Here is a 25,561-nt window from a genome sequence, read left to right as displayed (position 1 = left end):
AAGTGAGATCGAATCGCCTTTACTTTATTACCATGAAAAACTGGTGAGTGAACAAAGAAGCCTACTGCATTTTTCATTTGTGGCTTTGAATATCAGCTGCATGTTGCAATCGAGGGCACATTAGTATCGAGTAAATATGGTAGTTAACTGCCAACCCAAAAGTTCTAATTTACCTTTTGTCATTTCCCCCTCCCCTCATAAGAATCATGTAGCTTTCGCCACCTTCTTTTTTGAACTGTCGCTAATTGCACAGCTGTTTCACTTGTTTCAATTGTGGTGTAAGAGTAATGCTAATGGACTGTCATTCTGCAGGTGTAGTCACCTCTTTGTAGAATAATGTGCTGGTGCCAAGCTGGCATTACAAACCGTCATAATGGGGAGACCCATGGAGGTGCAACCTGCTCCTTTTTTGAGCCAAGCATTGGTAAAGCGCAATATAATCATGATCAAGCATTGGTCTATGAAATACCAACACTGTGTCTCCATTTACTATTGTGCTACCAATGACTGCAGTGACAAATCCTGAACTTATTCAGTTGGTGGTAACAATGCAGAGCTTTGACCTATGTAGTACAGGAGTAGTGTGGAAACATGAATGAATGTCTCATCTTTTCTGCCTTGCATGATGTCTGAGTGTGGCTTACTCCTCTACAGGACAAGTTTGGCCAGCTTTATCAGATGCTTCCGAGTCTGAAGCTCATCAGCACACGCGGGGAGGAGTACCTCTTCTACAAGCACATGAGCGGCAGTGCCCCGTCACAGACGCTCCTTATGGAGATGCTCCACGCCAAGAAGAAATAGCATCCGGCTCCTCCGCCCGCCCCCACGCCCCTCCGCCGGAAACGTCTCGACCGGAAGAACCCCGACCGGAACCTGGCCCGCTCCGCGTCCGTGTGAGAAACAGCGCGCGCCCTCTCCTCCTCCGCCTCTCGTCCTCTGCCCATTTCGTACTACCCCGCCGGGGCTGCGTCCGGCCCAGGGAGCCATGTGGCCGGGCCGGCCGCGGCTTCAAGCGGAGTGTGCGGATGACATTTTCTCTTGGGATACAAACAGTAAAAAAAGTGAGCACGAGAAAGGGGGGTCTGCCTTCTCTGTGCAGGCCCGGCGGTCAGTGGGGAGCGCCTATGTGAGAGCTCTAGCGTTCAGTAACAAGCTTGTCGTCTCGTGTACACAACACACGTGGATGTGATAGTGTGTGCTTGTGCGTGCATTCATATGGGCGTTGATGCCTGGCCATCCCCGTGCATGCGTGCCGAGTGAGTGCAGATGTATAGTATATATATATATATATAATATGAATATATATATATATAGATCCACACACATACACACACACACATATATGTACCTATGTACCAGTGTACACGAAAGAGAAATAGAACAACATTGAGGTGTGCAAAGAACATTTAGTGCCACCCGGCACTTTCTGGCTTGCCTGATGTGTCGTGTGGGCCACAAATTCTGCAAGGAGGTGTTGCGAGCTCTACAACTCAACAGGGACTCTGCACAATGTTACGGAGCTTGTGTTGGTGGTGAGACCTTAATAGGAGAGGTTTTGTCCTTTTCCTCTTTCCATTCTTTCGTCTTTTGTCTTTTTCTTGTCTTGTCCCTGTCATCTTGCTTTTGCTTCCAACTTCCTTTCCTTTTGGACGTGACGGTGTGCATGCTGTTTTTTGTTTGAGTGCATCAGTTCACAAGTTGCATTGGCATCAGGCTAGACGAGTGAGTGAGAAAGGACTTTTCTCTTTCCCCTTACGAGACTGGACAGACTCAGGGAAAAGAAATTTGTGTGAGAGAGAACAAAGAAGAGGGAGACGTCCACCCCACCTGACATTCTTTGTTTCTTGCATGGATGACTGTCGCATGCTTTACCCTCATTTTTAACTTGCTCGTTATTCACAGTGGTGTATGCCAGATTTGTCTAGAGTATTTCTTATAACTATGTTTCTTCCATCATTGCTTACTTTCACGTTTTTTCGTGGAGTGACCTTTCATCTAGTTCATTGTGCTGGGCACCCCACACTGTCATTTCTTTTCTTACTGCTGCTATTATCGCCTCATCTCGTGAACATTTTTCATCTCGCAGAAGAATCGAATTTCCCAGCCCGCCTCCTTGTGCATTAAGCCATGCCAACCATCATCACCAGAGCCGAGCATCTGTGTCATCCTTTGTTTTTTATTGTTAATGTTTGATCGCTGCACAGAATGCTACTTGGAAAGGTTGTGAAAGGCTCCAGTGTTTTCCTTTTTTTTTTCTTACGGAGCAGGATTGATGCTCTCGGCACTGTTTCCTTTTTGGAGAAATAATTCAAATCGTAGTGGTGACCCTGTTAGGAGTGTGCAAGTGCTCATTACATGCCTGACCACGAAAAGTGCATAATGAGCCTGATATTGAACTGATGTCTCCAAGTGTATCAAGTTCAATATTTCAATAGCTTGCTTGATCCTTTATATTTGGGGACAGAAGCTTTACTAGAAAAATGCTTATCGTTTTCTGCTCAGGATTATTACAACCTGAAACGTTTTATAAAAAGTGTCTCTTCTAAAGTGTTAACTTTTATCACTACTTACATTGCTGTAGTTTTACTTGTTGTTATTCAGAAATATAGGTGCTTAATTGAAAGCAAGATATTTTTGCAATGCATTTAATTTTTCTTTTGGAAATTAGGAGAAAATCATGATTCATAGGTTCGATAAGTGTGAATTTATTTCTGGAGGAAAACTACGTGGTTCAAGTCATGGATTTTTGCATGTCGTTAACAATTTTCTACAGTTCAGGCTCAGAACTGACTGTGGTCATCCTAATGCAGGCAGAATGGTGCATCTCTAATCACTTCCTATCTTAGCATACAACAAAAGTCCTGTGTTGCTTGTAAAGTTTATGCATGCCACTTGCGCTTTTTGCTGAGGTAGATATTGTGTAGAGTATGCTTAATTACTCTCTGTTCAGACACTTGTCCAACCTTTTTTCCTTCTTTTTTTTTTCAGATATTTTAATTTCTGTACAAGTGTTCAATGCAACAAGGAGGTGTTTATTTTAATGATGCCATGTCTTTCTATCAAGTTTACTTAGACCTTGTGAACATCTGGTTTTATTATTTCAAAGAATTAACCAAAACAGGTTGAGGCAAATATGCTTCTCTCAATCCCCGCCAAATCTTCTGTTGCAGTGCCGAGGCATCATTGACTGAAGTTATAAGGTGTGTGTGCAGGTGACTGCCAAGTTTGGACTGTTAGGCTTGTTTGTGGCACATGCTGCCTCCCTCACGTTAGGATGCACTTTCATGACCATTTGTGAAAGCTATATACTTACATAGCAAATACGTGTAGGACTGACTGGGTGCAGCAACAAAGCATGTTCAACGCAGCTCAATGTGTTTTAGTTTTGTTTTTTAGCTTGTTCTTTGTTGACGACCCTTGTGGTCAGTGTGTACATAGACCACTGTCTTTATCACAGATGTTTTTATCTTGATAGCACAGTAGAGGTGCATACATCATTTTATTTTTTTTTCCCCTTTATGGCGCGAGTTCCTTCAGTGCATGTTTTTTTTTCTTTGATATTGTTTTTGTCAACGAATATGTGTGCTTGAATATTGATGCCCTCATTTGCGAGCATATAAACTGATCACACCCTTTCTTTTTTTTTTTACCGATTTATGTATGAGGAATTATTTAGTGTAATTCCTGTGCAATACTTTCTTTTTCCATAAATCTTTCAAACTGATTATGTGAAGGCTTGGCATTGGAAGCCCCTCATGTGGCAGCATTATCAACTTAATCGAATTTGGATGACAGATGTAAGAGATTTCGTAGAGAAGCTGTGTTTTTATTTGACATCATGCTTTTTGTATTTTTCTGCACGCAGTGCACATTTGCTCGTGATATTAGCGTTCCACAGCCAGAAGTAAGCACAATGTTCATGTCAGTTCAGATCATTGTATTTAATTGATGTTCATCATGTGCTCCCTTGTTACATAGTGTACTTCACAACTGGAGGTTTGCTTTGGCAGCTTTGAACTACTGTGAAGTTTGAACTAAACAAAGATGGATAATAGGCCGTAAGAGCCTGTTTGTTGCAGCACCACTGGTTTGTATGAAATGCAGCCTCCATTGAATCATGAGCGCTAATGTAATAACAATTACCCACCATTTTCCCCATTTCTGAGGGGAAAACAAATGAAAACATGTGTACAGATCATTAGATTCCAGTCTCTTGTCATCACGGTTGCAAGTATTAAGAGAATGAATCGGAAGTTGTAACACACCGTCTGCACCCGCACATTTTTTTTCTTCATTTGAACTAGTGCTTTTGTTACAATGTTGATGAAGGTCTGAGTGGCTCTCATTGAACTCCACTGCCAACCTACACACCACGAGGAGTGCATTACTGCTGCATGACTGGGGAGAAAAAGGAACATTTGCATCACTGTGCTTGCTGTTGCAGCCATGCTGTCATGTGACCCATACTGTGCAGAAAGTTTCATCACGGGCTTTGCTTGCTTCTAGTATTTGCAGCAGCTAGTTTCAGCTGTCTTGCTGACATCCCTTTCCTGCTTGCAGTATTTTTAAAGGGATGGATGCTTAATGCTTTAGTTGAATACTTGTGTATAGGCAGGCGCCATTGTAGTGCATGAATGAATGCATCCTTTACATTTTCATTGACATGTGGCAGGCTTCTGCAACATGGGTGTAGTGGAATTGGTTATGTGGCAATTTGAACTGTTTGCCATGAATCTAAACCAGTTTTTAGCGAGATTTAAGCAGTGTTTCTTCTTTATTCAAGCGTAGTACAAATACCTAGATAGATATGTTTTTTGGAAGACATTGGAGGAAGTTCAAACCCAGCTTCTGAAAAGCAGCCATTTACGTTTTACATATACATCTACTTGGGTGAACAAAATAACACACTTTCGGGTGTCACCCCCTGCAGTGGCTTAGCAGCTTTGGTGTTGTGCTGCTAAGTACGAAGTCGCTGGTTCGTTCATTTCGATGGGGCTGAAATGCAAAAACATTTGTGAACTTTGATTTGGGTGCACATTAAAGAACCTCAGGTGGTCAAAATTAAACTGAGTCCCCCATTATGGCATGCCTCATAATCATATCGTGGTTCTGGCACATAAAACCCCAGGATTTAATTTTAACACTTGGGTGTCCTTCTCACTTCATTTAGGTGCAGAGTTGCTAAGTGACTTGTCCTGGTTGATCTTATAGCAGTGCTCTTACATTAATTTTATAATTTGCTGAGCTGCATTCTACTTGTTTGATTTTAATAATAAATTTTTCCCCTCTCTTTTAGTAAACCATGGAGTTATTCTCACATTGCCCTGTGTTTATAGAAACATAGAATAGGTGGTGGGGGCTATTGCACTGTGCAACCTTTTCTGCTCTGAATTTGCCACTCCCAATGTCTCTTATGGCTTGGAGATTTAATGGACACAATCTGTGAGCGAGGTTGGGCTGTTTAAATCTTGGTAAAACATGGTATACATTTGTCATATTGCTTTGTTTATTCTTGTTCAAACTAAAAGAACATATTAGTAACATTTGAACAAATTCAACTGAAGGTGCTGCAGTGAGGACTGTTTACTTATGCTTAACTCTAAATTCAGACATTACATAGAATTTTCATTCAGTATTTCATGGTAGATTGTTTTGAAAAGACACCCATTTGTGCACTTGTATTTACCCTATTTTTTAAAATTTTTTTTTGAGGGGGATAGCTTGGAGGGGGCGGATTCCCCAAGTGTACTGTACAAGGGAACGTAAAAACAAAAAAATTTTGTTTGGTATTATTAATGGCACTTTCAGCAAAAGTTGTATACTACACCACTACTGTCCTGCTATCGCACAGACCTTGTCAGGTATTGATAATAGGATATCATTTCCAGTTCAGCTGCACCCATGTTGCAGGAACACAGAGACTACAATTTATGGCACAAACCATTTTGTTGGTGCTGTTTGGCAGAACAGCATTGTTTTTTTTAGCAAACTGATTTATATTTATTTTTTTTAATTTTTGCGCATGGTTTGTGGTTGTAGTTGCATCGGTTAGAAACGCACAAGGATGTTCCACATTGTGGACCTGGTCCTCTTAGCTTGCTCTTGCTCGCACAAGGCTCAAGGGGCGCCTGTCCGCAAAGAAAAGTAAGAATAGGGTGTAGTAAGATTAAGTATGGTGATATACAGTTTGAGAGCAGTGGTTATTGTTGGCTGTTGGAATTGAGAAAACAATGTTCTCAGAGTACGGCCCTTAGGAGAATATTACTGCAGGCACTTCTGCAAATGTGTTGTATATTCCTTTTGTCTTCTTTATTTTTGCGCCTAGATTTAAAAAGTAATGCGATGTGGTGAGACATTTGGAGCATGATGAATAGTTATCAAGATGTGCCTTATATATACCAGAATAACCTATTAAATGAGAAAAGTAAAATAATGTGTGTGCGACTTTTCAAGGAATTCAAGCCTGATAGTTGCACCACCTTGAAGATACGAGGCATAGCACTTAAGCATCCCCTCCCCCTTGGTGAAAGGAAAAAACTTTGAGAAGCCCCGATGTCGCTCTCCGCAAAGCCTCACCTGGCAGTCACCTCTAGCTTATGGGGCAACTCTCTCGACATGCGCTTCCTCATCTCGGAGCCATGGGTGCCTCCTCACGCTTTGTGGCACATTGACTGAGGTCATGTCGGAGAGAGCGACCAGCTTTAGCAACCATTGCCCCATAAATAAGGACAACGAAGCCTAAGATAACATGTGGCTTCCGCCACACTTCTTGCAATGCATCCGAGACTGTTGGGGCCTGTCCTCAGTTTTTTCCTTGCTCCATGCCTTCCCCCCTGCCCGTTTTTATTTTGCGAAGAGGCGTTCCCGAGACAGCCCTGTACGCCGCTGCTACGCATCGCCACTAGTCAGCAATCAGCGAATTGATAGAAGAGTTATCCTTCATTATCTGTTCCATGTTGTTGTAGTTTCTGAAGTGATTGGAACCCCACATTTGTGCTTTGCAAGAGTGGCTGTTACATCATGCGGCCAAGGGCCCTGCCTTGGGATAAGTTTCCTTGTTTTCATGATAGCGAAGCGAAATGCACAGATTGCGTGCATGCACACGTTGTGAGCAGCCTTCAGGAAGCAGTTATTCTTTGTGATGCAAGCTGAAGGCAGGGTCTTTGAATGCCCTTGGTGACAGACATCCATACTGGAAAGAAAGTTGCAGTTTTACTCCTGTACTGTGTTGTTACTCTACCCTTGTGAAAGTATCCGTGTACATGCATATTCCATAACCATATTCTGAATGTACATGCCGATCTCAGAAGAAATGAATAACCGTCTTGTTGTGTGTGTAATCTCATCCATTTCTTTTCCCTTTGATGCATATTTGTGTCCCTGCCCCCACTTTTTCTTTTGCATCTTTTGTTGTACCCTGAGCCATGAATCGCTTGCAAATTGCACTGCTGTTATTGTTAAAAAAAAAGAAAAGAAAGCATTGAGGAAACACATTCTTCTTTTGTTACCGCATACTACATTTACCGTGTATGATAGGATGAGAATTGAGAGGGAAAAGAAAAACACATTGTTGGAACTTGCATTTTGACACTGCCTTTTCTATTCAATTTTACAACCCACATCTTGAGTGGAAAATGAAAATTTTGATCGACCTTGTACATTTCATTCTAAGCTTTTTAGTATGCTCTTGCTTTCCTGTTTTATTCCTGTTTTCTTGAGCAAAAAAGAAAATGAATGAGACAACATTTGAAAAGTTGGTTCGCTAAAGAAAACGTTTGTACAAGGAATCTTCACCCACTGTTGAACTGTGTAAATAAATTGTTGATATTTGAATCTGGTTTATCTTATTAGTCTGATTTTAGGAATTTGTATTGATTCCCTCGAGACTTCTGATTGAAGTCTTCAGAAGCTACATCAGGTGTGTACAAGACCAAAGAAAGTGTGTTCTTTTACAGGTGGTACTAGTGATGTCAAGTTGCATAAGCTCCTGTCACAGGAAAATAGTATGCAAGATGTTCTTGTGCTCAGCAAGCTTTAGTTTATTTGCACCTTTAAATAACTGTGACACTCTACTAATGCAGCGGTGGGTGTATGAACATTTGAAGGCCTGTACCATTTCGACAAAAAAAAAAAAAAAAAAACCCTTGTCAACATGGTCGCTCCAGCTTCCTTCATTTGCCCACTGTTGTTCAGTTAGTCTCCATCTCTCTGTGACATCTTTGTCTTGTCTGCCAGAAGCGTTACTGGGGAGTCAAGGGGTGCACTATACTGGTTTTTTTTTTTAATCGCCCGTGCTAGGAAGTCGCAAAGTCTTAAATACAAGGTTGGGATGCAGTGTGTAGACAAATTTTGCCTTGCGGTGCATCATCACGGCACTGTGCTCTGCTTTGCCTTGAAGATGTGCCGCACTTCAGCAGGGATTGGTTAAAACACGTTGGCGGGCTAGTTGGTTCGAATCCATGGTAGAGTGTATAAGCGCGACTGAACAAGGACGTAGAAAGAAACAGATACACAGACACAGCGCTTCTCAGCAAGGAGCTGTGGTGATGACTGGTCATCAAAAAATTGCTTCTGAAGCTTTTGCACCATTGGAGGAATGCAAGTGACTTGTTGCCCATGTATTCAGCAGGATTCAGCATTGCTGTGACACAATTCTTCAAATACTAGTTTAGATTTTGTTGAAGTCAAGCTTCTTGCAGGGCAGCATCCCAATATCTGTCTGCATTTTTGTAACAATCGCAAACAGTGAATTTAAACATTTTACGAGCGAGGCTTCGAGCTTTAACAAAAAGACGTCCATAAATATTAAAAAGCCCTTCACCAGGTTGGGCATTGCAAACAAACATGATGGTGATGATCGTGTCTGCAAAATATGTGCATATACACCACAGCAATTCCTGGGAATTAACAAACGCCCGCATGCCCACACACTAACAGGAGCTAGCCGCCTTGTTAGTGCAGATGCCACTGGTATTGCCAACCACACTCAGGTTCTGCCTGTGACGCCCAAGATCCACATACGGTGCACTGCACAAATAGCTAGCAGCAATGTGAGAAACATGGGAAGTTCCTTTAAATACACATTGCAGAGAATTGCCACTGAATGCACCGTGCAGCAACAAAGGAAGAGAAGAATAAAAGCGAGAAATGTCATTTTGGCAGATGCTGTTAGAGGCAATGCAGGATGAGTCTGCGCAGTGAGGAGGGTGGCTTGCTCATAATTAAACCACTTTTGAAAATTTATTGTGACGTCTAATGCTCCCCAAGACAGGACTTTACAACTTCCAGTAAATAAAAAAAAATTGTGACAAGCTTTGGTGAGGGGCCTTTTAAGTGCTATGACTACCCACGTTAATTGTGATGTGTTAAGTACATGATGCACTTGTTTTTCTGCACATTGCCCTATTGGACATCTATTGAATAGAGGATATTTTCTGCAAAACGCTTGGGAATGCTTTATCACTGTATGTGTTCCCAGTTCAATATATATCAGAACATTACAAAATATACTGCACCACAAATTTTCTTTCTTTCTTTTGTATTAGAACTGGCAGATGAAATTGACATTGATTTGAAGAAAAGAAAAAAAAATTGAAATTTACTCGCATGCATGTTTGCATGCATGCATGCATGTGAGTCAAGTAGTTTAAATGGTGAAAATTTGTCTTATGTGATCACTTGTGATGTGTAATTCACAAATCCCACTTCAAGGTGCAGCTTAATGCAGGAGCATTGAGTTTGCAGAACTGACTAGAGAGAAATGTAGCATTAAAATTTACAGACTGCTTATGAATGAGTAGTACAGGTATTTAGTCTCTTGTGTTCCTGGTGTTGCCTTGGAACTTGAACGCAATCATTTGAATCCTTTGGAAAGCCCTTGCATCCTAAGCTTATCGTGAGTGACGTATGTCGTTAAATATTTGTTATAAACAATAGAGAACCTGTATTTATACTTCCAGTCACACAATATTCACCGAACTCGGCTTATCATGCTTTAATTAATACTTCTTCTATACTGTTTCATCAAAGTTGTCCAAGGCAACAAAAAAGCAAGTGTTTACCAGATGAGATGCCCTTCATACCAAAAGGGGGGGGGAGGGGAGGGGGGAATCTGCCCCCATTTGGAGCTTACATGAAATTTTGCAGTTTAATATATCTTCAACTAGCAAATGTATCCTTCCATCTTTATGTGTAATGGTGCACTGCAAGATGCTGGTTCAATAAAGTGGCTTTTATGGAAAGTTGATCTGGTAGGCAAAGATGTTAGTAGTAATATTACACAATTGCTTCAAACAAGCTAGATTAGGGCTACCACTACCGTAACAGCCCAAACCACGTGGAATGTGTTTGCACTTAAAAGTAAATCAGTATATATTATATAGAAATTGTCACTCAAGGTCATGCTACGTATTTGTTACAATTTAAACTTTAGTATGTGTGTGATTCAGATAGTAATGATTATTAAATTATATGAATCCATATCATTCAACCAAGTACAGCACACAAGTAATGTTTATAGATAGTGCTCCTTGCTATTTAGAAGTTTGTGATGAAACAAACTGCGTCATTCTTGTGCAGACTGCGTTGTGCTGAGTTCGGCTCCTACTGGTGGCAAGTTGTCTTTTTTTGTCCACTTTCATTTCCCTTTGCCTCATTTCTGCACTTCAACTAAGAACAACAAACAATTTCTCCACTGCTTTCCTTGGCTTCACAGACTGTTCGCTTCATATGGTTGTGACTAACAAAAATCGGGCGCCTGAGGTTCCCCTTCTTCTCGTTCTTTATGTAGTAAAGCATTTCATTAAGCAAAACATTTGAAGGAATGATCTTCGAATCACACACACTTGGGTGAGGAATCTGTAGTAACAGCCTCCTAGTTTATTGAAGGTGTTGGTCACGAGCTCTTAGAACCAATTTTTGAAAGTTCTTGAACCAGGTGAGTGTACAAGTATTGGTTGTATTGTTTCCTTTGTGGGGAGTGTATTGCATTCACTGGAGTCTGTCTACATGCACACATGATCTGTGTTACTGGTGCTGCTCCTTTGTAGCATCGCAGGAACATTAGAAAGTACATCCAATGTTTAGACCATGGAAGAAGGTATCTGATTACTATGCTTTGATGCTATGTAGCAGAAGGTGTCAAGGCTTGCGGCCCACAGGCATTGGCAGCTTCTTTGGTGGTGAATTTGGCAGATGTTTCGAACTGTGCCACACCACTGCAGCATTAGCTCCGATGCTTGTTGTATGAAACACTTTGAATGAATGCTTCAAGCATGTGTGCCTCTGATGGGTGTGTCATGCAGGTTGTTTTGGTTCATAACTAAATGTTCACGATGAGCGTGAACACAGACCTCTGCCTCTCTTTGCTTCCGAAGCGTGAAGAGAAACAAAACTGAATATTCCTAAAAGCATTGTTATATGTAGCCACTAAAGCTGAAATTTTTTCACGAAGCCTGCAACACCTAATATGTTTCAATGACGTGCGGTGATTGAACAGTTGTTGTCCCTGGTAAACAAAGGGTAGTGCACTTTCTCTGCCATCACTGTCACTTTTCTCACTTCAGAATGCTTGCCTTATTACTGCTTAGGTAATGCCTACGTAACTTCACGTGGGTGCAACACTGTCAATGTGCCGAGTTTAGTTAGCCTAGAAAACTGGAAATCATAGGCGCCGACTACCGGGGGGCTCCAGGACCCGAGCCCCCTCCAGAGTTTTCCGGGGGGGCACACCTAACGTGTCATTGCCAGAGTTTTGTCACCCACATCATTTGAGGTTTCTTTTGACTTGCCTCGACCTTTTCCCTTAGAATTTTATTATGGCTAATAGCTTACTGCATCAACGTTGGCGCGGACAGGCACGAATTTTAATTCATACTTTGCCTTATTTCTGCAAATCCTGACAATAGGAGGAGACCAAGCATATTAGAAGTACCAGTGGTGGCTGCCTCCTCCGTATTTTCTCACTTCAACATTGTTTTAAATTTCCACTGTAAACAGAGGCAGTCATAGATAAGCTTTCGACTACCGCAGTTTAGCTCAGCAAAGTGCCCATAGATTCATTATGCAAAAAAGAAGTGAGGCGTGCAGACAGGACACAAGAGTAGAGAAGTGGACATTCGGCGTTCGTGTTCGCTGTCGGCGTTCGTGTTGTCCACTTCTCTACTCTTGTGTCCTGTCTGCACGCCTCACTTATTTTTTGCATAATGAATCCTTACCAACTACCTCAGCCTTATGTCATTCTAAAGCCCATAAAATTTTTTGACCCTGAAAAAAAAAAAAAAAAAGCTGCAGACTTTAGTGACCTCTTCAGCAGTCTTTTATCAATGTCGTGTGAAATGCACGAGAATTATATATGTCTCAGTATCGCTTCTCTTTCCAGTAAGCAAAGCTAACGACTCATTCAAAAAACACTTCTAATAATTTACAACATTTATTAGGGCTGGAAACATTGTCAATTGCATGCAGAGGTCATAAATATATTCAGTGTGTCACAATTAACTATCGTGCACCAAGATTAAAAAACAAGCAACGCGTTACTCAAATAAAACCTAGTGCATATTGTTTACAGTACAGTGGAGTAGCAGCCAGTAAATTTTTCGTTACTGAGATGTAATTAGGTAATTGTAATTAATTATCAAACTCGACACATACTATCATCATCAAAGTGTCAATGAGCATTTGTAGGCACAGCCAAGGGGCATATAATTGTATTTTCAGCGAAGTACTAATTACGTACTAACTTTTTCGGACGGTAAATAAACCCCGCGAAATATGAAAAATACGACGTGACTGCGCTCCCACCTGTATCAAATCAAAAAGCAGCGCCCTCGAACAAGCTCCCTCTGATTTAGCCAGAACGAAATAAAGGAAATAAAGAAAAACATCGTGATCGAGCACGTTAGACGGAAACAGGCTGTGATAGCGGTTGTCTTAGCGTAGATAAAGTGGACGGATGGTTCTTTTTTTTTTCTTTGCGACAAAACCTATCACCATAAAAGCGAATTGGCAAGGTCAGTGTAAGGTTTAAAGGTGCGTTTTGTTTTGTCCCAGTCGCCATGTCTTTTTCTAATGAGTGGAAGGTAAACATGATCCTTGCCTTGGGATTTGCAAATGGCAACAAGAGGAAGGCCGCAAATATATATATCAGTCATGGAAGTGTGGCGGTAGACCAAACACATCGACTGTCATCAGAAATTATGAAACCTGGGACAAAGCGGCAGCTTCAAGAAACAACGGCGGAGGACTCCATCTTTGAGTCCTAGCCTACGCACGGATGTTCTAGCATTTATGGACTCAAACCCTCATGTTAGCATGCGGGACGTGGTCGCCCAGATACCAACTTGCATGTCATCCGTTTGGAGGATTCTAAATGACGGCCTTTCACCCGTGCTACTTTAACCAGCACCAATGCTTAGAAGTTAGGAACTTGTAGAATTGGGTCCTCACAAAAGCCGATGAGTCACCGGACTTTTTGAGCAACATAATGTGCACAGATAAAGCCAATTTTCGCAGAAACGCCTAGGTAAATTAGCATAATGCACACTACTGGAATGACTACAATGCACACTGGGTAAAGCGCAATCGGCACCAGTACCAGTGGTCGTTCAATGCGAGGTGCGGAATTTAAGCCGGTGCTATAGTCGGTCCCATCTTCTTCGATGACACACTAACTGGACAGCGTTACGTGGACGAAATCCTTGAAGGAGCGGTGGATGAGTTTCTCAGCAAAGTCCCGCTGTCACGTCTTCCACTTCTGTGGTATCAGCAAGATGGAGCACCAGCACACAGCAGCAGCGGAGCACGAAACTGACTGGATGCGACTTTTCATGCGCAATAGATTGGAAAGAATGGGCCTGTAAATTGCCTGGCTAGCTCACTTGCTCTCTCTCAACTCGATTTTTTTGGGGGGGGGAGTTATGTTAAATATCATGCTTACATGATCGAGATGGACGTCAGATTAGCTCAAGACGGATACGGATGTCTGCCGTAGAATTCGAGCGTCGTTCATCAAGAAAGTTACTGAAGATGTGATAAAGCGGACTCAGTAATGCGTAGCTGCAGAAGGAGACCTATTCGAACACGTCCTCTGGGCAGCAGCTGGTGTTCAACGGCGTTTACAAATTTATAGGTAATAAGGGCACACTGGAATCTGTTTTTTTTTTTTTTTTTTTTTTTTGTGCAGGCGTTCGGATTGCCAATTCGGCTCATTTAGAAGTGGCTATTTACTTTCTTGAACGCACCAGTTTTGCCTTTCCTCAACACGTGGGTCACTTCCCGGTCTGTTTATTTCGCTTTTATTTTGTGGCATGAACCCGTTTTTGAAGCACGTATACACTCTCATGAAAACTAAAACCGTCACTTTAATTTGGCTTCGGTCCGAAGCAAATTTCTGGCGTGAAATATAGCTGCGCGCGCACTCTGTCGGTGTGGTGCGAACAAAGCCGGGATTTTGAAACATGTTATGCCTATTACATTGCTTTTCGCGTTTCATGCGTTGTATGTGCAAGTGCCACTTGAAGACCGTCCCCATCGCTCGTCGGCCCTCAAAGCTATGAAGGCACTTTTGTCTTTCTTGAATGAATTAATTCTTTATTTAGACAACACATTGTCTGGGATGTAGGGGCTAAAGGCAGATGCAACTGCCTGACAAGGTCCACCTACCCGTACATTGAGGGGGACTGGCCTCTGTGAACGCCTTTGACTCACCTAGGCCCTCCGCGTGCGTGCGCGAGCTCCCCCAACACCCTCTAGAAAACTTGTCTAGGAGGTGTTGGCTCCCCGCGGCTTTCCTCCCTCTCCCCTCTTTCTCTCCATCTCATCTTTCTATTCCCTGCCGCTTTATCAAGGGGCTTTTGTTACCAGTGCGATCAGGCGGCCTTGAGAAACGGATAAGTGTGATCTAGAGAGGAAGGAATAGCTGCAAAGCTGCGAAACCTGCTGTTGGTGCTCCTTCCGTACCATTATCAAGGTGATGCGCTGTCTCTTCGGGATTGCGACAGGCAATGCAGTTGCTTTCAATCAACTTATTTGAGGGCGCTACTCTATGATGCGGATGGGAGCGCAGTCACGTGGTATTTTGCATATTTCGTGAGGTTTGTTCACCAGTCGGAAAAAATTGCGCGCAATTAGTACGTCGCTGAAAACACAGCAGTTAGTTGTCCTTTGGGGGTGCCTGGGGTGCCTAAAAATGCCTCATTGACACTTTGATAATTAGGACAGTACTTTTCGAATTACATAATTAATTGCAATTGTCGAATTAAATTTCAGGAACGAATTAATTACTGGCGGCTACTCCACTATATTGGTACTGTACTGTGCTGGTACTGTAGTGGAAACAATATGCACTAGGTTTTTTTTTTTCGAGTAACACAACTGTTCCTTTTTTTTTTTTAAGTTTTGGTGCATGATAGTTGGGGCACCCTGTATAATTCACTCAGTAACCGAAACAAGGTCAAACCGGATTCGCTCGAAATCAGAATCAACAGCACTCTTGCGCAGGAGCGCTTATAATCGGACTTGCAGGGGAAACAAAGAAGAAAGAGACAGAGACTGTAGTTTCGCTGGAAATTAAGGCGGAGCAAGATTAGTGATAGCGAAGTATACGACAATTAGACGAAAGAAGATTACACCACCGAGAGACGCCAGATTTCTGGTGGTGGGAGAGGACTCGGGCTGTGAAACTGAACTGTCTCCTACTATGAGGTCTTGTAAATTCTCATATGAGGCCGTCGAAAACGAAAACTTTCCGCCTATGCAAGAAATAATAAAAGGCGCTGGTCTGTTAAAAAAAAAAATCAAGGAAGAAAGCTGAAAGCTGATTCGAAATTGGAAAGTTAATGATATCCACTGCTACAATTATTTTTTACAGCGAAGCTGTTAGCCTCTCGTTGGTTGGCATTCTTTCATGTCGTCGTCAGCGGGCAAAAATGTGGGCCGATCCCGAAGGTTGTGCAATACCGGGTCGACTTCTTTAATACACCTCTACATTGTTATTATTAACCGAGGGTCCCATTGCAGTCTTTGGCTTTGGGACCCTTGTCTGTATATTGTATCTTTCCAATTCATTGTATTTAAAGAATAATGAACTGAAAATTGAATCTGAAACTGACTCGCGGCGGAGATGAAGCAGGCTTCAAGCACTCGGCAAAGTGAAGCGATACGTGCCTACATTCTTTGGAATCACGCATACAACGTGCAGAACAGCATTCGTTTAAATAAAGAACAAGCACAAAACAAAGCTTAATTGATGATGAGGCACTCCTGATAACAACGCGAAGCACGTAGCGCTCCCCGCATACGTTTCCCGGCCAAGATTATTGTTGCGCAAGCTGCCGCGGCGACGTGGGGAGTGACGTCACTAGCCTTCCGTATATAAGACAGGCAGCCTAACAACCGGTTCCATTGTTGTTGCAGCACCGCCATGAGAAGGCAACGCATAGTTAGGACTCCTGAGGAGCAGCGTGAATACGAGGAGCGGCAAAGGCAAAAAGAAACGGCAATACGACCAGCGGCGGTGTGCTGTCAAAATTACCATTTCTCCCATTGCTACCATCACTCTAAAGAACTAAAGCATTGCGTACCCCCCTCAGCAGTTGTGGTGGTGGTGGTCTTCAACAGCTTCGCTGGACATCCACTTTCCCAGGGACGGGATGGCGGTGTCAGGATTGGGGGCTCAATCCCATCGCTCGAGATCCGTTGCCAAGATTGGAGTCCGGCATGAATTCGAAGGTAGCTGGCCCATGCCGTCGTCCAACTTATCCACGCTGAGGACGTTGATGAAGGGAAGAACTGCTTCTCAATGAGAACGAGGAAAATGGGTTTATTTACAGTATTTAAATCAGTCTAACATGACTGCTTGAGAAAAGTGCATCAGTCTAACATGACTGCTTAAGAAAAAGAGTGTCAGTCCAACATGACTGCTCAAGAGAAAGTGTGTCGAGCATCCGCACAACAGCCGTTTTTAAACACTCGGTCCGTCGGCGATACAAGGCGGCGAATGTTCGTTTCGTCATCGCAAAACTAGCCGCCTCCCGCGAAACAAGGTGACGCGAGCGTTCGTTTACTCATTGTAAATTCGCCGCCGCCCCGAAGAACAGTTTACGCACACAAAGGCACACACATTCCGAGGTCTGGAGCCGACGTCAGAGGGGCGCCGTTTCGGGAAGCTCGGAGCCATTCTGGGTAACTCGTTGTCCTGCTCATCTTCGTCGCGTGAGAAGCACGAAAAGACAGCTTTCCCGCGGCAGCTCGCTCACGCGTAGCAGATCAGGTCCGCGCTGGAGAGCTCGGGCACAATAGTTTGCCCTCCGAACTCGTTCCGTCACAACGGCGATGGGGCTGGAGGATTTGCGGCGGTGTCAGCACAAAGCCCGCTTCATCGAACGCATCCTAGCTGAAGCGACGGAGAGTAGGGGATGCACGTCTTGTCCCCCAGTCGTAATTGGGTGGCAATCCTACATTGCAGCTCGCCATTCTTAACAGCGCCTCCATGGCCCGAAAAATCTCGACTGTCTAGCGCTGACAACCGCTAGGCAGGAAGAGAACGGCAGGTGGTCAGGGGGGGGGGGGGGGGGGATTGATGTCTTAGCTCGCAGCGACCACTTGTGTATTGATGTCACCGCCCTAAAACATCCAACAAGGACAGGCAACTGCAAAATGAACCCCACAACACGGCTCTGCGCCGAGATGACGTGCATTGGCTCTCACTTTAGACCCGCTAGGCTTAAAAAAAAAAGACAACATAAGTGCAGAAACAAAAAAAATATGCTGCATTTCGCTATGCCAATTTCTGAAGCAAATTCCTGCTGACAAATTCAGCAATCATGGAGGGAATCCTGCTAAACGAGAGGGGTTCTTCTTCGCTTAAAAAAAAATTAGCATTAGTAACCCTAAAATTTAGGCGGGACCCTCACACGCAGAATTCAAGATAGCCTGCTTAATCCATCCGCATTGCTATGCAACTTTCCCTTCTTATATCTAACGGAGAAGTTGTACTCTTGGAGAGTGAGGCTCCATCGGAGCAAGCGGCCATTTTTGTGTGACATTTGATTGAGCCACGTCATAGGACAGTGGTCGGTCTCGTAGATGAACTTCGCTCCGTACAAGTAACACGACAACTTCTGTGCGGCCCAAACCAAACAAGCACATTCTTTCTCTGAAGCGCTGTAGGCTTCCTCTCTTACATTTAGTTTACGGCTGGCATAGAGGATAGGATGCTCCTCGTTATCGTCGCCGACCTGACTAAGTACCACGCCCATACCTCTGTCGCTTGCGTGGCATTGAACTATGAATTCCTTTGTGTAGTCTGGCGCGCGAAGCACAGGGCGAGAAACCAATAGCGTTTTCAAACTTTGGAAAGCGTTCTCTTTGTCCTTATCCCAGTGTACATTACTCGGTGCTCCCTTTCGGAGGGCGTCCGTTAATGGACTTGCCATTTGCGAGTAATTCGGAATGTACCGTTGATAGTACCCCACAAGTCCCAAAAATGAACGAAGGTCTGTTTTCGTGCGCGGCTGAGAAAACTCTCCAATCGTTGCTATTTTCAGCTCAGCCGGCCGTCTCATGCCCTGACCGACAACATGGCCCAGATAAGTAACCTGTGTTGGGGTCTCGGTGCTGGCGCCCGTTATTGCGAATGGGTCGCAAGCCCCAAGGGTAGCGTTGGCCTGGCGGCCTGGGGCACTGGAAGCATCCGAAGGTCCCGGCAAAGCATGAGAAGACTGGTAACAGAACAACTTGTTTATTCTAACATAGCAAAAGAGCGGCCGGTCAGTTCGACCGAAGTGGAGAGACGGGAGAGCACGTAACTCAACAGAAGAAATCGGAGCCTCTCTCCTGGCGTCCGGGGGCAGCTGCTCTTATACTCTCGGCGTCGCGGGCCAGAAGGAAGGTCACGGGATGAGCCCACGCGACGGCGGAGCATGAGCCCACGACGGCGCGCACGGTCGAGCCGAGAGACATGGTGAGCCGAGTGTAGTGACGCATCGCCAACCCGCCGACGGACAGACCTCCTGGCACCTCACTTGGGGAGCTCCGCTCCCCGGCTGCCGCGCTTTGACAAGCGTGGGCACACACACACACACGCACATACGAAGACACGTGGCACTGAAACACGCCTGGACACGCTTGGCGGGGAGGCGTTGCGGCGGCGTCGAACGGGCCAAAATGTCCGCCGCTTTGAACGAAGCCCCGGCGTCCGTTGCATCCGCGCCGGCATTACCGCGCGTTGTAGGCGAAACGTAACACCTGCGAACAACCAAACCTACACTTTTCCGCTTTCATCGTTAAGCCGGCTTCCCTCAGCCGTGAGAACACCTGTTTGAGGTGCGATACGTGTTGTTCCCAGCTGTCCGAAAAAATTGCCACATCATCAAGATAGGGCAAGGCGAACTCCTGCAAGTCTTTTAGGACAATATCCATTAACTTAGAGAAGCTAAACGGCGCGTTCTTCAGCCCGAAGCTGAGTGCGAGAGGGCGAAAAGTGCCTACAGGCGAGATGAATGCGGCATAGAGGCTGGCACTTTCTGAAAGGGGAACTTGCCAGTACCCCCGCACGAGATCTATAGTTGAAATGTATTTAGCAGCGCTAACTCTTTCAATTCGTTCCTCAATGTTGGGTATCGGGTAGAGCTGATCCCTAGTGATGGCATCTAACTTCCTGTAGTCAACACACGGATGAGGGTCCTTGTTAGGGGTTTCTACCAGTATTAGCGGTGACGTGTAGTCACTCTCAGCGGGCACAATAACTCCCAACTCTAGCATGCGCTGTATCTCTGCCTCCATAATCTCTCTCTGTCTTGGAGACACCCTGTAAGGCTTTGATCTTACTGGTTCGGTTGATGTCAGCTCAATTTCATGCGTTATCAGTTCGGTTTTACCCGGCCGATTGCTGAATCTGTCGAGATATTCCCCTAACACCTCTTTTAGCTCATCTAGCTGCTCGGGTCTTAGAGCGTGCGAGCTTACCGAGTGCTCGACTACTTCTTCTAGGCCGATTTCAGAGTTGGAGGTCGCCCTATACTCCGTAAACTTGGTACTAGTGCCATCCTGCTCTTTGATGGTATAGTTAACGACTGCGCTCCGCTCTATATACGGCTTCATCAAATTGCAGTGATATATCCTCACGTCCTTCCTGCGACCGGGCATTTTCAGAGCATAGTTAGTATCTGAAAGTTTGTGCAACACATTAACGGGCCCGTCCCAGTGAACTTCAAGCTTGTTCTTTCTTGAAGGTTTGAGGATCATTACGTGGTCTCCGGCGTTAAACGTACGAAGCCTCGCATTCTTGTCGTAATAGAATTTGGCGTTCTTTTGAGCTACTCCCATGTTCTTTCCGACTAGTTCTTGGGTTGCGCTTAGCCGTTCCAGTAAATTTAGCACGTATTCAACCACTGTTGGACTCTCCCCTCTTTCCTCCCACATCTCTCTTAACATTCTCAGTGGAGAACGGAGTGTCCTCCCATACACTAGTTCTGTTGGTGAGAACCCTGTCGCTTCATGTGGAACCGTTCGCAAAGCAAACAAAGTTGCCGGCAGACAGTTCTCCCAGTCCTCCTTATGCTCGTAACAGAGCGCACGCAAAACTCGCTTAAGCACCGAATGCCACCTCTCTACACTGTTTGACTGAGGGTGATAGACAGAACTGTGTATTAACTTTACCCCGCACTTTTGCAAGAATATGGAAGTCAGTGCGTTCGTGAATACTGACCCTTGATCTGCCTGAATTTCGGCTGGAAACCCAACTCGTGCAAACACTGTTGAATACGCGTCTACTACTTCGGTGGAACTGAGCTCTCTCAAAGGGATTGCTTCTGGAAACTTGGTAGCCGGACACAGCATGGTAAACAAGTACCTGAAGCCCGATTTTGTTTTTGGAAGAGGCCCTACCGTGTCTATTACAAGTCGTCTGAAAGGCTCTGTTATTAAGGGCACTACCTTCAGTGGAGCTTTTCCATGTCTCTCCTGGTTTACCAGAACGTTGGCAGGCGTCGCATGATCTTACAAAGTTTTCTACGTCTTTGAAACAGCCAGGCCAGTAGTATTCCATAAGCAATCTTTCCTTTGATTTGTTTATGCCTAGGTGGCCGGACTACCCATTTCCATGACAGAGACTCAAAAGGTCCTCCCTATACTTAGTAGGTACGACTAACTGATCTAAAATCCTACCCTTTCGATCTCTGTAGTGCCGATACAACAAACCTCCTCTCTCATGTATCGTCACGTTGCGCCTAGCAATGCCTTCTTTTGCTGTGTGATATAATCTAGCTAAAAAAATTAAATTATAGGTTTGTACGTGCCAAAACCACTTTCTGATTATGAGGCACGCCGTAGTGGAGGACTCCGGAAATTTTGACCACCTGGGGTTCTTTAACGTGCACCTAAATGTAAGTAAACGGGCATAATCTAGCTAAGCTGCCATCATTCTTTTGCTAGGCTGCCAGTGACTTCCTGTCTACACATAAGAGCTTATCAAAGTTCTTTGAGGCCGGTGATAATAACGACCTTGTCTCGCTTGCGATTGCGTCAGCTTGCTCTTTCTGCAGGCTTGAACTTTGACACTCTAGTGCTACGCTCTCATTGAGCTGGTCAGCTGGCAGGCTCTCCTCAACTGTTCTTTTGTCCCTCGGGCCTAGCTCGGATTCGGGTATTGAAGTTATCCCCTTTTCTGCTTCCGCTGGAGGAGCTTGAGCATTTTCAGCCGAAAGCGCCGCGATCTTACGAGCTTGGCCTCGGGTCAATGCTTGTACTATGCCCTCTCCCAGCTTGAGCCCTTTGTCACACAGTAACTGATTCGAACGATTCGAAAAGATGTAAGGATACTGCAGTGACAAAAATTTGGAAACTGCAGCCTCAGTCTCTAACTCCCCGAATGGTCCATTGATTTTGACTTTGGCCATGGGCCGACACACGCTGTGTTCTTCTACAACCTGTTTTATCCATTGTTACGTTTCGCCTACAACGCGCGGTAATGCCGGCGCGGATGCAACGGACGCCGGGGCTTTGTTCAAAGCGGCGAACATTTTGGCCCGTCCGACGCCGCCGCGACGCCTACCCGCCAAGCGTGTCCAGGCGTGTTTCAGTGCCACGTGTCTTCGTGTGTGCGTGTGTGTGTGTGTGCCCTCGCTTGTCAAAGCGCGGCAGCCGGGGAGCGGAGTTCCCCGAATGAGGAGCCTGGACGTCTCTCGGCTCAACAGTTCGCGCCGTCGTGTGGGTGAGGGTTGGCGATGCGTCACTACACTCGGTTCAGCAGGTCTCTCGGCCCGACAGTTCACGCCGTCGTGGGCTCATGCTCCGCCGTCCCGTGACCTTCATCCCGTGACCTTCCCTCCTTCCCTTTTGGACCGCGACGCCGAGAGTATAAGAGCAGCTGCCCCCGGACGCCAGGAGAGGCTCCGATTTGTACTGTTGAGTTGCGTGCTCTCCCGTCTCTCCACTTCGGTCGACCTGACCGGCCGCTCTTTTGCTATGTTAGAATAAACAAGTTGTTCTGTTACCAGTCTTCTCATGCTTTGCCGGGACCTTCGGATGCTTCCAGTGCCCCAGGCCGCCAGGCCAACGCTACCCTTGGGGCTTGCGACCCATTGGCAATAACGGGCGTCAGCACCGAGACCCCATCAACTCGGGCCAGCGGTGCGATTCGAACATCTGGTTGCCAGCGGTGGGATCGCGACAACGGAGGCCAGCAGCGAAGAGATGCGGTTGACTGTATGCTGAGCAGCACAACGACCATCCGGGAGCAGCGCAACGAGCCCTGTGTGATGACTGGTTGCCTGCAGCGGAACGACTGCGCTGAAGTCTTGGCTGCGAGGTTTGGTGAGTGCGGGACTTTCTTCTGAGTTTTGCCAGGCTTTTGTTAGTGTTAGAAACAGAGCTGGTAATTGTGGTTGTCGTTGCTACCGGGTTAGTTTGCGGCAAGACAATAGTAGGCAGTAGAGAAAGCAGCATTCAGAGCAGCCATGGATTTGAAGTCGTTGCGCAAACCGAAATTGCTGGAGCTTGCGAGAGAGTTGGGTCTGGATGTCTCAGACAAACTCAGAAAACCAGAACTGCTAAGGGCTATTCTTGAGTTAGAAGCTGAGGATGACGAGCTGTCGGAATGCCTTGAGACCATTGAGGAGAGGGAGGAGCAAAAAGAGAAACAGGAGCGCGAACTTAAAGAACAAAAAGAGAAACAGGAGCGCGAACTTAAAGAACAGAAAGAGAAAGATGAGCGCGAACGTAAAGAGCAACAAGAGAAAGAAAGAGAGCGCGACCGTCAACACGCTTTGGAAATGAAGCGTCTCGAGTTAGAGATAGAACGCGCTCGTAATGGAAGTCAGGCACACGGTGCAGGAGAACGAGTATTGTTCAATATGACTGACCTGATGCGGCCGTTTAAGCTTGGAGAGGACATTGGTTTGTTCCTGGTTAACTTTGAGCGAACGTGCGAGAAGCAGGGGTTCTCTCGGGAAACGTGGCCACAGCGCTTGCTCACTTTGCTACCCGGCGAGGCGGCCGACGTAGTCGCTCGCTTGGAGAGAGAGGAGGCAGAGGATTTCGACAAAGTGAAATCGAGTCTGCTAAAAAAGTACCGGCTGTCAGCGGAGGCGTTCCGTCGGAAGTTTCGGGAAAATGAGAAAGGCAGAAGTGAGTCATATACAGAGTTTGCGTACAGGCTTATGTCAAACATGCAGGAGTGGCTCAAAGAAGAGAAAGCGTTTGGTGACCACGAGAAAGTTCTGCAGTGTTTCGGGCTAGAACAGTTTTATAGTCGGTTACCTGAGAACGTGCGGTACTGGGTCTTGGATAGGCCAGACGTTAGTACGGTGGCTAGAGCCGCTGAGTTAGCCGAGGAGTTTGTGACGCGTCGGGCTCGTGGAGCTAAGGACGGTCAAAAGGGTGAATTTGGCTCCAAGTTTGAGAGGCCAAAGTTCACGCCCATGAGAGCAAAGGGGGACACACGTAGTGCGGATGCGAGTGAAAGCAGTCCGACCGAACGTAAGGAGACGGCGGCAACCGAAGCCGAACGCAGAAAGCGGTTCGAGACGAGGCAAGCGCGCGTTTGTTATACGTGCCAGAAGCCGGGTCACTTTTCGGCGCAGTGTCCGACCGAACGTAAGGAGACGGCGGCAGCCGAAGCCGAACGCAGAAAGCGGTTCGAGGCGAGGCAAGCGCGCCTGTGTTATACGTGCCAGAAGCCGGGTCACTTTTCGGCGCAGTGCCCAGAAACAAAACCAAAAGTCGTGTTTTTTTCATTAGGCAGCACGGACGAGAACATGAAGCTTCTCGAGCCTTACATGCGAGACCTCCTCGTGAACGGGAAAGAGTGCCGAGTGCTTCGCGATACCGCAGCTACGATGGATGTCGTTCACCCCTCTTACGTAGAACCCGATATGTTCACGGGCGAGTGCGCATGGATCAAGCAAGCAGTGGAAGCTCATAGCGTGTGTCTGCCGGTAGCAAAAGTGCTTATTGAAGGACCTTTCGGAGCACTTGAGACGGAGGCCGCAGTGTCATCTATGCTGCCCCCCCAGTACCCGTACCTATTTTCGAACAGGTCCGATCACCTCCTGCGCGAGAAGGGGCTTTTGTTTGGTGAGGTTAGCGTTCAGGCCTTAACCAGATCGAAGGTTCGGGAGCTCGCTGCAAAGGCGGTAGTTGCGGGGCCGACGTTGTTGAACGATGAGAAAGGGTCAGAGGCGCAGCAAGCTGGTATTCAGAGCACGCCCGAACGGGATAAAATTGAGCCTGTAGCGTTAAAGGCACCAGATACTGGAGAGGAAATTCCCGATGCGGGAAAGTTAGAAGAGCTTCCGGTCGAGCTACCGGGACTAGGCTCAGTGACGAACAGGAAAGACACCGATCAAGTCATTAGTGACTTAATAAGTAAAGCATCGCTGTCGCCTGAGCAGAAAACCGAACTACACCAGCTCTTACAAGAGTTTCAAGGTCTGTTCTCTGAGAGGCCTGGTAGGACTTCTGTCCTTACTCATGACATAGAACTTACCTCCCCAGAGCCAGTACGATCCAAGGCGTACCGGGTGTCACCCCGCCAGAACGATATTATGGAGGCTGAGGTAAAGAAAATGCTACAGCTCGGTGTTATTGAAGCGGGTGAGAGTGATTATACCTCCCCTTTGATTTTAGTTGAGGTACCGGGCAAGGAACCTCGTCCTTGCGTCGACTACCGCAGGCTTAATTCCATCACTAAGGATCAAATTTATCCGATCCCTAACATCGAGGAGCGCCTTGAGAGAGTGAGTAGCGCTCAGTTTATTTCCACCCTAGATCTTGTCAGGGGTTATTGGCAGGTTCCACTTACAGAAGAGGCTAGTAGGTATGCGGCGTTCATTTCACCAATGGGGACATTCCGTCCTAAAGTTTTGAGTTTTGGTTTGAAGAACGCGCCATACTGCTTTTCAAGCCTCATGGATAAAGTGTTGCGGGGACAGCAAGAATTCGCTTTACCGTATCTAGACGACGTAGCGATATTCTCCGCATCCTGGCCGGAACATATGGCGCACTTGCGGGCAGTGCTAACCCGCCTGCGCGATGCGGGCTTGACAGTCAAGGCTCCCAAGTG

The 25,561-nt window shown here is 45.8% G+C and overlaps 1 protein-coding gene across 1 annotated transcript in view; it reads left to right on the top strand.

Moving 5' to 3' along the window:
* ftz-f1 (ftz transcription factor 1) overlaps positions 1–7,833 on the top strand; it is a 347,537-nt gene extending 339,704 nt beyond the window's left edge. The window contains exon 7 of the mRNA XM_050195198.2: positions 655–7,833. Coding sequence (XP_050051155.1) covers positions 655–801 — 147 coding nt within the window. The 3' untranslated portion in view covers positions 802–7,833. The remainder of the gene's footprint in view (positions 1–654) is intronic.
* The last annotated feature ends 17,728 nt before the right edge of the window (positions 7,834–25,561 follow it).

The sequence above is a fragment of the Dermacentor andersoni genome, chromosome 1, assembly GCF_023375885.2.
Source record: "Dermacentor andersoni chromosome 1, qqDerAnde1_hic_scaffold, whole genome shotgun sequence".
Taxonomy (NCBI): domain Eukaryota; kingdom Metazoa; phylum Arthropoda; class Arachnida; order Ixodida; family Ixodidae; genus Dermacentor; species Dermacentor andersoni.
The sequence above is the reverse complement of the archived record's forward strand: the minus strand, read 5'-3'. Positions and strand labels throughout refer to the sequence as shown.